Here is a 12,743-nt window from a genome sequence, read left to right on the forward strand (position 1 = left end):
TGTACAATCTCTCTCAAAATCAAAAGGCCAGATTATCAGCCAAACTCACAGCAGACCAACAGCATTTCAAAATGAATCCTCTATTTCGTATATGCCCAGAGCCATTCTCTGTGCGCCAAGCAGAGGAAGTATGGTGCAAGAGCACTAGCTCCATACTAATTACTTGGGATTTATAGATATTTGTAACCAAGAGCTGACTTTGATGCACAGGGCTTGTTAACTCCTACAAGAAGTTGGGACTCTCATTAGCACAAGCACCAGCATTATCCAGTCTTTTGTTTATGCTTTATACAAATGTTCGTGCACGAGTCTGTGTACAACTTACACCCACATAAAAAATGAAAGAGTACAAGTTTTGAGTTCGTGTAAAGGCATGTGAGAAGTGCAGACAAACGTGCAGATGTACAGGAAAGCAGAGGCTAAGGCACCAGCAAGAAAAATACCAATCTTTCACTCCCATCCCCAGAGAGGAATTTTAACAAAGGTTTAATCCCATGAGCCCTGAAAAGCCTGTGTGTGACATATCCCAAAGCGCTACACCCCCCAAGGCCTCGGGTTGCAAAGCAAATCAGCTATATTATATTGCTAGGTATATAATTAATTGTGAGGACAGACTATAATTATTCAGTGTTGAAAGTATCCAAGGGGCACTTGGTTGCCTGCTCTGGAGAAAAGTTTCTGCAAACCCCTCACAGCTCTGGGAAGCGCACAAGACTCTTTGACCCTTAACACGATGCTTTGCTCCTATCAGCCATCAGTAACATTTAAATGCAGCAGCCTATCAAAGGAACCAGTACAGGAAAATACTGTCCATCTGGGTATCGATCTTTTGGCAGAAATGTGCCACCTCTCCCCTATCCCCCCGTTCATCCGGAGAGGCTTCTCGGTCCCCATTGTGTCATGAGTGGTACAGCGCTTTCTCTGCAACCTCTGCGATGGAGAGGAGGGCGTTTATTTACCGCAGCGCCCACAGGGAACGCACAGGCTTTTACACATGCACTGCAAAGGTAAGGTGATGGCATGAAAAGCCCATGCGAGTCCAGACAAACGTGAAGACCAGGTACGCAAGCACTGTCAAGCAGTGAGGGAGAAGCCTTGATATTAGGAACCTAAGCAAACAGCACCGATCCTGTGCTGAGCTGAGAGAAAGAATGTGGTAAAATATGAAAAAGTCCTGGGAAAAATACAGAGGAAACAAAACAGATGGAGAAAAGATTGTACCAAAATGGGTGGAAGAATGAGAGAGGCTTAGACTGAATGTGGCAGCCAGTGAATGATGATTTAATCCAGAGGGAATTAGGGCCAGTGGATTAAATAAATATGGAGGAAGGAACAAAACTAAGCAGGAACCGCCAGACTCATTGCTGGTTAAAGATTTTACTAGTTGAATCAATTGGGTAGGAACTAAAGACCTTTCACTGATGCCAGGGGAAGGGACACCTGAATTGAGAAGAGAAGGTGCTGATGGGAGAGAAGGCTTCACTGAGCCCAAGGTAGCACAAAGGTCAATGAAAGTAACTGTGGCAGAGGCTGCATTTAAAAAAAAAAAAAAAAAAAAAAAAAAAAAAGGCGAACAGGAGAAAGAAACATCACAGACACTTGTCTGACAATGTGTTTGTGACAATGTGTTTATATGATGGTTTCTGTAACTCCAGAGAAGGTAGTTGGGTAGCACCCGTTCAATAATCCTGGCCCTGTGCAATTGCGCTCTGTAATGCTATATATCACTTAGGAACCTCATGGCCTGAAGTATTCCCGTTATGCTTCCCAGCTGTGGAGTGCATGAGCTAATTAAGGATTTATGTATTTTTTGCTATGGCTTCATATTTCCATGTTACGGTTTCTCAGTTAATTCATAAAAGCAATTTTGTTCGTTCCTGTGATCTGCAGCTATAACAAAATAACAGGAAAAATCTGCCAGATTTACTTAAGCTGATACCAAGGACAGAACACAGGATGTTCAATACATATTCCTCTTCCTTTTATGGCTGTGGTTATAAGGTTAAGAAAGCTCTGAAATTTACAATGACATTGGGATTGGCTTTGAAAGCACTCTGTCCTATGAAAAACCTGGCCAGAATTTTTCATACTTTCAAGAAAATGAAAGCAAAAAAGAAAAAGAACTTCATAATTTCGACACAGCTCATTCATTTTGCTATGGGCCTGGGTCCTCAGTGATGCAACTCCTTGGGAGTGCACTAGCAACAGATTTGGCTCCTCTCCGTTTGAAACAACTGACAAATCCTGCAATATTCTAGCTGGAGTAAACAGCTGGCATGTATTACTTCCCGTGCAAATGCTGAATGTAATTTGTCTCCCTCCAGGGTAATTTTATTAATGTATGCTAGTTTGCTTTAAACCCTGAGTTCTGTACTTTTCATAACAGGATATAAATCACTCCACTAATGACAAATAAAAGGAGACATATACGAGGTGCTCATACTGATGTCGATTGTGGTAAATCTATGAATCAATGTGTGACACGGGAGAGCTAAAATAAAATTCCGAGCTTTGCCAACTAACCAATCCAGAGAATATAAACACATTTCATTTCAAAACACATTTTTTTTACCTAGAGGGATGTAATGCAGCCTAGTCCCAATCAAAACATTACTGTTTCCTTCTCCAAAACTTTCAGGAAAAACACTCTGTGTCCTTTCAGACACAGGAGCCATTGGCACATAACTGGAAGTGTTCTGGTAGGAAAATCTCTCCTTCCTTTCGTAACTTCCAAATCAGAAGCCATCTAGGGAAAAAAAGCTGCAAACACTAAAAAAAAAAAAAAAAAAAAATCCCCTAAAAATCTTTGTTCTTGCTGCATTTAAATGGAAACTTCCTTAGAAAGTAAACAGCTGTCATTGTTTTCTGCTACACTGAAATGCGTTACAATATGTAACGAAGGCTGTAAAAGAGGTAAAGGAAGGCAGTCACCAAATTGATCAAGGGAACTGCTGTACGGAATGACTACAGCCTCCACGGGAAACAAGAGAGGCTCTATAGAAACCTGGAATGCACTCTGGGCAGCAAAGTGGGGACACCAAATTCAACAAGTAAATAAGGTCAGAAATTCAGACTGGTCCTGGTTTACATGCTAGAATAGCACAAAATAAGAAAATAAATTAACTGCAGGATAGGGTAACACTGGCATTCCTCACTACAGCTCTTTTCACCTGAGCGCAGGGAGAACGTGAGCTGAGGGTACACAGCCTCTCACAGAAGCAAGTAGGCAGGTGTCTGGGCGCTGGTCCCACTTGAGAAGAGTGCATCCCCCCTCTCGGCTACGACTCTAAGCCTTGTAAACTACCTGACAATTTGTGAGTGTGACAGCTCGATCAGGCTGTTTTTCAGAGTCTTCCTTCACTGTGTCAGAGCTGCTGTCCCTTCTCAGCAATCTCACTCCTGACGCCCTCAGCACAGGGGTGTGACAGTACGGCAGATGCAATGTCTTAGGCTGGCCAGGAAGAGATTGCTTCAGCCTAGAGACTAGATCCTGTGAGAGTTGGTAAAATTCATCAACAAAAATAATCTGAAACTGCATTTAACTAAGAACCCCAGGCTTTTTCACTAATAATGTCAATATTGGTTTCTTTCCTGTAGGAAATAACAGAATTTCCTATCATTCTCAAAAATATTTCTTATTCTTATCTACAATCTATCACAATTTACTTAAGTTCTCATGATATAAGTCACATTTTTTGTTTCATTTGAAGACTTCACCTAAAGTCCATTTAGATTCATGGTTAAGAACTCATTTACTTGAGGTGCCATGAATCCAGCCTGTACTCTTCTACTTTTGAAAAATTCCACAAGCTGCTGAGCTGCAGTTTTCTTCCACAGTCCTTTTGTTACCAAATATAAATCTGCATACTGAAAATGCATCCAGCATGGCTCATTTCCACATCTGGACATTTTCTTTTTTTTACATCTCAGGGCAGATGTTAATATAATTTATTTTAGATATATTCACCTATCCACACATAATTACTAGCACTGAAGCATTAAAAACCATGAGTCAGGATCACAAGGTTAAAAACGCTAAAAGCTGGATTCTTCACAGTTGCTTTCTCTTTTTGAGCTTTGCAAGGTAACACAAATCTTGCTCTACAATTACGTGTGTCAGACCCTTCAGTCAAAAAGGAAGCTGAAATTTTCATGTATTCCCAGCATTAGAAGCTTGGGTTAGCGAAAAAGTAACAAGTTTCCTATGGCTTATGTTAGAAACACTGTAGAAAAATATCCACAAAGTGTTAAAAGTTTGAAAGCAATTGTTTCCATAGCAAGTGTTAAGAAAATTAACCTAAAAATTCCTGGAAGGGAATTCTCTCCTCATTATTAGATTCTCTAACTTATATAAACAGATCTATGGAAAGCTTACGAAATTTTCCATGATTTTTTCCACACAGGCCACAAAATCAAAGTCTTGCTAGAACAGATTTTTAAATAAGGTGACGAGTTGCATTCCTGCTAGCTCTGACTCGACACTGTTCCCAGAGAGGGAGTGAAAGAAGAGTTTAAGATCGTGTTGTCCAGTTTTGTTTCTGCATCAGAGGTTTCCACATTCCATTAACAAGTTTTGAAGAACCTAATCTGGAAGTCTCCAGGTCTATACGTGTCCCTAGACAGTAAATAATACACAGAATGAAAGGAAATGATAGTTAGTTATCCAGGCTTCACACACTGTAAAAATTAAGCTTTATTAGTCCCTCTAAGCACATAATTATTGGAAAGGCTGAGATTAAACCTTACAAATGGCACTCCTCCAAATCTTATCTACTTCTTTGTGGGAGTAACCTTTAAATTAGTGCAAGTAGGGCCAGCTCTGTTCTTGAAAGGGGTCCTACAAGGCCTCAGCACTGCTTGGCTAAACCCAGGGGTAAAAATAAAGAAATCTGTCATAAATAAACAGCAGGCTGCCTCTGCTTCCCATCCTCAGTACTTCACCCTACCTGAGCAGCCCCCTGCTCCCACCATGACTGCTCCCTGCCTCCGCTCACTGGGCTCACGCTGCTGCCTACCCCACCTTGTTTTGGTACCCCAGGCAGATGCTGAGCCCCCTCGGGGGTCCCTTGCTTGCCCAGGCTCTAGCGCAAGCTGTACTCAGTGTGCTGCCCGGTGCCCTCCGTCCGGAGGCTTTGCTTGCTGTTATTCTTCTCCATGATTGTAGTCAAACCTACTCGTGTCTGCTGTGGTCTCTGACCCAACACGAGGGTGAGGACAAGGCGACTGAGGGACACTGTGTGCAGAGGGGGGAGCAGACAGGAAGGAAGATGCGTTTAGCCACACTCATTGACTTCTGCTCTTGTTTGACTGCTAAATGTAGATTTCAAAAGACTGCAAGCAAACAATGAAACAAAAAAATGCCGTTCCAGGGCAGCCTAATAAGAGCAGAGGAAGTTTCACCTGAGAAAGGTTTTTGAGATTGCAGTTTTTACACAGATCACATGGAAACAAACTGAAATAAACAGGATAAAAAAAACCCAGCTGTGTCTGAGCCTGTTCAAGGCTTGTAGGCTGGGGCTTGTCCAGGCCTGTGCAGCAGAGGGACTCAGAAGAATAGCAGTCACTGTGGCCATGACTATCAAACCAAAATCATGTTCATCTTTTATGCTAACATACAAGGGTAAACGCAAAACCCAAACTATTAAAATAACAATATTTGAGCCTCATGGTTCTCTTGTACTGGTTTTGCACGAATAACTCAGAAGAAGCTCTACGAGCCCAGAACTGCACCAGGAGGAAGGGGCAGAGAAGCAGCTGTTAGTAAAATGATGTGCGACGAGCATCGTCTGCATTGGACCTTGCAGGTGATTATCAAAGTCACACACATACCTTGCAGGTTAACTCTGGAGACAGGTGGCTGACTCGTTGCTGGAGATCTCCTAAGAGGGATAAAGAATACTCTATAAATAGGTATTATTTTATCCTTTCAAACCCTGTTGGCAGTTCAAACTGCCAACTCCCACAGTTAAAAATCCTTTTTCATACTCACAAAGAAGCCCAAAACACTTTAAAATGATCTGGCAGTTAATGAGCAGTATTAATATATCCGTTAGGAAAACCCAGAGACGTACGTCCCCTGGCTAGGCACGCACATGCTGGAAAGAAGGTATACCAGGAAAGATGTGCCCTCATCCCATACTGCCTTTGCAACTTTCTGCTCAAAGTATGCCTGGAAGTCAGCAAGAGCCAGTCTCTGTGCTTGAAGGGGTCAGTGGGTCCCCCAGAATCAAGGCCTTCTCCTGAAAAGCTTTTCCCTACAGGGTCTGAACTGGACCCTGACGCAATGTCAAACACTACACCAGCACACAGGCTGCAAGGCAATGCCATAGGTAAGGTGAGAAATGTTCAGCTTTAAACCCTACAGTTAACAGTTTGAATTGCACCTGGAAGCAAGTAAGAAGATGCTGCAGTCACTAGTGTAAGCTCTGAAACAGCTGAAGGACTTTTTTCTGACTAGGAGCAACAATTTCATCAGAAAAGTCTGGATTTTGGAAGGACCAAAAGCTATTTGAAAAATTGGTTCAAGTCAGGCAAACAGGGCCTGACTGGAAAAAGGGTGCAGTATTTCTCCAAATGTCAAAATACTTTATTGTGAGATTTGCCAAATAAAACTGTTAACTTTTCAAGTTGAAACCATAATTTACTTGGGAAAAAAGAGACTTCTTTTTTAAATAAGTTAAAAAGGAGAGTTGACACCAAATCCGAGATACTTCATTTTGGATTGAATGCAGTATTTCAGGCTGACCAAAAATGAAACTTTGGGCTTTTGCTTCCCTAAGAAGTTTCTGATACATTTTAACTGAAGCCAGATTTCCCCACACTCTCTCTTAGCCAACCTCCTAACCCCAATTTTTTGAGTCAGCCACTGAACTGAAACATCCATTATTTGCCAGCTCTCCTTTGAAGCTAAAATCAAAGCAAGCGAGCGGCTCAATTCTGCTGCAATTGTAGCTCCAGGGGGTTCTTCAGAAGTGCTCCAGGAAGGCCTTGCTAACCAGGTAAGATCTGCGTTAGAGTAACGCAGCTACAGTCCAGCTTCAAACCCTCGGCCCCAGCCTCCCGATCTGCCAGCAGCGCGTGGGCCAGCGGGGCTCCAAAGCCTGCTCCTCAGCAGCAGGCTCCCCTGGGCGCAGCACCCGCTTGCCGGCTGGGATTTCAAAGGCTCGGCTTTTCTGGAGGGAGCTGCAGAACCCAGATTCTTCGAAGGGTTCAGCACAGGGCACACATTTTGGATGCCGACTTCTCTGAAAATCTGCCCCGACCTGCCTCTGCTGAGCCTTTGAAAAGCCAAATCTTGAAATCTCTAAAAAACAGAAACTCCCCAACAGGGACACCACGCCGTGACTGCAGCGCTTCCAGTATCTGGGGAGATGTGCTCCAGGTATCTCCAAACCCCGCGCTGAGTTGCACAGACATGCCTTTGGGGGGGTGGGGAGGGATGAACCAGTATTCAGTAGGGCATTCCCCGCTGCAGAGCCTGAAAAGGGAATGGCACTGCTCTTGGCATCCTCAAATTATGTCCTGGCTGTGCCCATCCTGGTCTCTGTGGCAGCCAGGGCACGGGCAACAGAGACCCAGAGATCTGGGTTTCGGCAGCACTTCTTAGTCCCTTCTTCGACACCACCACGTTCAAGTGTACATGGCTCCCGCTTCCCACTCCTTCCCTCTTGCCGGCGGGTATTAAGAGGAGTAGGCGCCGGATGCTTTCTGACCGTGTCCTGGGCTGCGTCTGCCAAACTCAGGCACTCTGAAACCATTAATCATACTCTCCTCATTTCCAATCAGGAAACTGTCTTAAAAACCCTGACGTTAAAGTCCGAAAAGTATGACTTCTAGTTGTTTTTTTTTCCTCCAGCCCTTAGCATTCATATTTTCCAGCACTTCTGTAAATATGTGGGACAGCATCCCCTTTTTCTTTCTTGGGTCAGGAGGGGTGGAGGACGAAAAAAGAGGGGAGAGGAGTGGCTAAAGAAAAGCTAAGGTTCTCATGATCCCCTGAGCAGAACTTGAAGTAAAATACCACATATCATGAGACATATGAAAAAATCATGAGCTGGCAACACGGCTGTAACCCAGCAGAGCTGTTTGGAAACTGTGCGGGAAGCTCTGCAGTGCCTGGAAGCACATTCCGCCACGGACTTGGATGTTTGGTATATAATGGTTTAAACATTTAACGACTTTTACTTTGGCTGGGCAAATGACTTTATACCTCAATCAAATCTGGGAATGTTTTCAAAAGGACACTGCAAGATGCCTGTGTGTCCTACAGGTTACGCCCTTGCTTCCTTCCGGCCCCATCCAACTGCAGATTCCTCATTAGGAACCGCTGAAATGCTTGAGCTGTTCAAAAAAGCAAAGCTTAAAAAAAGGAATCTATTTCAGCCATCTGTTTTTCTATTAACCTCCATCTTGGAACACGGCGGTTCCTTCCCATCAGAATTTGCAAACAGAAATCAACGGGAAGAAAACCTCACGCCTGGATAAAAAGCTGGGCTTTATGTAAAATACAAGATTGCACTGGAAGGCAGAAAGACGAGTCCACGGTGGGCAGCCTGGTGATGCCACTCACGCGTGCAGCAGTGAAGCAAGCCCTTGGCGTCCCACTGGAGTGCACTTTTGCACCTCATCCTTCGCTCCAGGTGCCAGCGGGACACGTCGAGCAAGCAGCGCCTGCCAGTCCCAGGGTGGGATGGGTGGGTGCGTAACCGACGTCACCAGGAACGAATGATGCTGGTTTCATGCAAAACAGCTCTCTTGGGGCAAAACAGGCCAGAAAATGATGATGACTGGCTCTTTATAAATAGCTAAGGGGAAACGGTGGTTCCGGACAAAGACGTAAAAAGGAGTTTGTTTGGTTTCTCCTGTTCAGCAGGTATAAAAAACAACATCCTCCTCTTAAGCTCGGTGCATCACCTTCCCCATTCGGTGCAATTACAGCATCAAATGAAGCAACGTAGGATCCCTGGCTTGCCCGCAGCACAGGGCAGTTCTCTGGGCAGCCCTCACGGAGCCAAGCTGCAGGATGCTGCTGCCCGCCCTGCCAGGGAAATCCTTACCGTCCCCACAGCCTTGTGCTTGGGGTTTTTTCCTTCCTCGGTGTCTACCCTTTGGCCGTGACCGCCTCTCTTGTGAAACAACGGTGGAAACGCATGGCAGCGCCATGGCTCGAACGAACACCGACGACGCCTCCGCTCTGAGCTGGGCACTTAATGAACGCCTGGCACAGCCAAAGTGGCAAAGTGAGGATGATACCACATCACACGTGCGCAACGTGCCCAGAAATGCGTCGCGCTCCCTTTCCCAAGCAGAAATACATCGCTCCCTCCTCAGGCACACCGTGCTTTTCCACTCTCTCCGGCCAGCCGCCGTCACTGACCAGTGAGGGCCGCCATACCGGCCTCTCTCGGGGATAAGGGGACACAAGACCCGTGTGAGGAAGGGGAAACGGGGGGGGGGGGGGGGGGTTCGTCGGGTCGGTGGCCATAAAACCCCGGCGGCCTTCTCTGAGGAGACAAACGACGGCGGAGCCCTGGCGGCGGGCTGCGCTCTGGCGCCCCCTGGCGTCCCGCCCAAACGGCGGAGCGGGCCCGCAGGCATGGCGGCGGTAGTCCAGGGACCGGCGGCGGGGGGGAATCCGAGCAGGGGCGGCGGCGGCCGGGAAACCCGGCCGCCGCCGCCCCTGCTCGGATTCCCCCCCGCCGCCGGTCCCTGCTGCGTACGAGCCGTTAAAAGAAGGAAAACCCGAGGGCCTTACTTGTTGGAAGTGCCGTGCAAATTGGTAAGGAGCGTGAAGTTGTTCCTCACGCTTCGCAGGCTCGCCAGCACCTGTGAGGGAGGCAAAACCGGAGACGTTTATCTTCTCCACCTGAGGTTTTCGGGTTTTTTTTTATTGGTTTGTGTTGGCTTTTTTTTAATTTGAGAGGTCAGCAGGCTGCCAACTCACCTGGGCGAAAGGTGTGACAATCAGGTCGTCCCCATGCCTGAGGAGAAAGGGAGAAAACGTGTAAATTTACCTCAAACAGGGCGTCATTCACTTTTACTGAGGGAGGTTCCCCCCAGGCAGCATCCGCGACAAAAATAAATAAAAAAAACAACATTAACCCGTGCAGCGTTTATTTAACACTACATAAAATCTTGTTCCTAATGGAAAGGTCTCACAGTGTATATCCAAAACAACCCAGCTGGAGCGACTGTTCAGATTGGCAACACCAGGCAATAAAAGCCAGGAAATTCAAAAGTTAAGGCAACATGCTTGCACCATGGTGGAAAAAAAACCCATAATGGTCCAGGGAAAGGTCAGCTTTGAATTTCCTGGCTTCTGTTATCTCTGTCACAGTCTTTAATGTTATTCAGACCCTGGGTTTTATCCGGGCGTTTTCATCACGGAAGATTTGAGCAGAAGTTCTGAGAAAAATACATCGTCACTGTCAATAAGAGGGATTTTTTTTTTTTTTTTTTTGGTGATATTATGTATAGCACTTGTGCATATATGAAAAATCCAGTATGATTTACCTAACTGAGACACGGCAGGGGAGAGCTATTGCTGTGCAGCACAGACCTGACAGCAGCTGGAAAGCAAGGCAATCCAGCGTGGCTGCCGGCGGTTTCCCGTCCCTGTCCCTCTGGGTGTTTTGTCAAGACGTCCGCCTGATGCACGGAGCGAGGGCAGGTGAGCAGGCATGGCTGCAGGCTGCCTTGGACACCTCTGGAAAGGTGTCCGCCGGTGTTGGATCCCTTCAGAGGGGTATTCTCCCTGACTGTGCTGCCACAGAGCACATCCAACTTGTCCAGACTCCAGGTATCAGTGCTGCTAAATCTACATTTCAATGAAAGTTGTCTCAATGCTGATGTCAAAACCAGGTCAGCATGGAGATGCCGGCTCCCCTGAGTACCGCAGGAGCCCTGGTGCCTGCAGTAAATGGACACTTCTAACTGCAGGCAGCTATGAAGTTGGGGGAAATGACGGTGGTGGGCACAGCTGGACGGGGCTTTCCCCACCCCAGCACAGCTGTCTCCTCCAGCACACTGCTGGGAACACGGGGCAATTGTTAAAATCCAACATTTACACCAAACATGGTATTTGCAAAATTTGGAGTGGTTACTCTGTCTCCGGTAAATATTTACTAAATGTTAACTAACGAGGAGGGATGTTCTTTTTCAGAAGAATTCTCCTCTTGGATCTCGCTAATATTTAGATTTCTATTTCATGATGAAACTTGCATGGCTTTCATAACAGTTAAACTTTTTTTATGAGCACTTTTTAACAGCTTAATGGTCACTTTAAAACTTTAAACTGTGCCTTTTAAAATAAAGGGCTGCAAATCCAGGACACTCATTTAAGCTCCACACTCTGTGTTGTATTGATCCTCTCAAGCTCAACCATCTGTCTCGGCTTTTTGCTGCATTTTCTGCTCAGTTCTAGCGAACAACCCATGACAGAAAACAGCATGGAGAAGAGTAATACTGTAAATGTAAGTACAGTCACGTTTCTATTGTCCAGGCCAATGGAGCGTTACCTACTTAAGAAAAAGCAGAGATGATGTTAACCAGGCTCTGAGAACACACGGTGAGAGTGCAACAGAGAAAAGAGAGTGCAAGCAAGCCAGGCGCTGGAGCGACAGGGTTCTCCTGCCTGCAGGTCCAGTGGAGACATGGGCAGCTTGCAGCAGTCTCTGCCCTGAGCACAGCCCAGGCTTTACCCTGCAGTTAGCTGCAAGTGCTTCACACCCCAAACACAAACTCCCACGTGAAGAACTAATACCAAGCAATGTAAAATGCAAAAATTCTCTGTTATTTCAGGGTACAGATTTGAAAGCACTTCTGCTAATTATGGAGAAAAGGGGAATATTTTAAGGATGGGATGGGGAGAGGGAAGTCATGCTTTGGCAGACCATAAAAGCACCCATCCTGGGCACTCGGGCTATGAAATGTGAGTAGCACCCCTAAGCTCCTCTTAACAGAGCTCTGAGGATTAGAGGAGGCCATGTGAATCTCTTAGTTACTGCAAAATATGATGTGGGCTGAATTTATGCTTACTGTTCACTTGGGAGAGAAGAGTTCCTGGACATCGTCTTTGGTGATAAGTCATAGTCGCTGTCGGATCTGTACAGGAATGACTCCCTGCGCTGGCTGTGGCCCGGGAACGTCGTGTGCAATACGAGTCCTGACGAGGAGCTGGCCTGCGGGTCCAGCGGGCTGCGACCTGGTGACGGGCCATTTTCCACATCGAAGCTGTGAACAAAACACATACTGTGTGTCACGCGCATCTGCCAAAAGATGTTTTTCAGTGCATGTGTCACGTTTGCGTTGCCCACACCGTGTCATTTGCTCAGTACAGGAGATGCAGGGCTACATTTACTGGAGCCTCTTGCTGGCATATTTCTATTGTATGCAAGCAGGACTCTGCATTATGATAAAACATTTACCCCTGAGGCTCTTTTCCTGACTACCTCTGCTCAGTCTTCCTTCAGCCTGAATTTCTCTAAGCTCAGCACAGCTCCTGTCGCTCTCAGCATGAACAGGCAGCAGCTAAACACCATCACCAAGCTCTGCAGCTCTCCCCACGCCACCCCCGTGGCTGCAGTGTTTGCACAAGTCAGGGGGTTCGATTTGCCAGACCTCACTCCGAGCCTTACAGGCATAACAGGGACTGAAGAAGTTATGACATGCCACCATCCTCCAGCCAAGCCCTGTCCCCATCTGCTCTGGAAGCCAACTTTTGAAATCCTGTGAGATTGGTGAGG

General features: G+C 46.2%; 1 protein-coding gene across 4 annotated transcripts in view; it reads right to left on the bottom strand.

The window, feature by feature from the left end:
- The window catches only part of PDE4B (phosphodiesterase 4B), a 194,105-nt gene that overhangs the window by 49,363 nt on the left and 131,999 nt on the right, over window positions 1-12,743 (bottom strand). For all 4 annotated transcript variants that reach the window (XM_049807416.1, XM_049807417.1, XM_049807419.1 and 1 more), the window contains 4 exons: window positions 12,037-12,231; window positions 9,944-9,980; window positions 9,755-9,825; window positions 5,830-5,879 (listed from right to left, as the gene is read on the bottom strand). In XM_049807416.1, coding sequence (XP_049663373.1) covers window positions 5,830-5,879; window positions 9,755-9,825; window positions 9,944-9,980; window positions 12,037-12,231 — 353 coding nt within the window. The remainder of the gene's footprint in view (window positions 1-5,829; window positions 5,880-9,754; window positions 9,826-9,943; window positions 9,981-12,036; window positions 12,232-12,743) is intronic.

This window comes from Accipiter gentilis, chromosome 8, assembly GCF_929443795.1.
Source record: "Accipiter gentilis chromosome 8, bAccGen1.1, whole genome shotgun sequence".
Lineage (NCBI taxonomy): Eukaryota > Metazoa > Chordata > Aves > Accipitriformes > Accipitridae > Astur > Astur gentilis.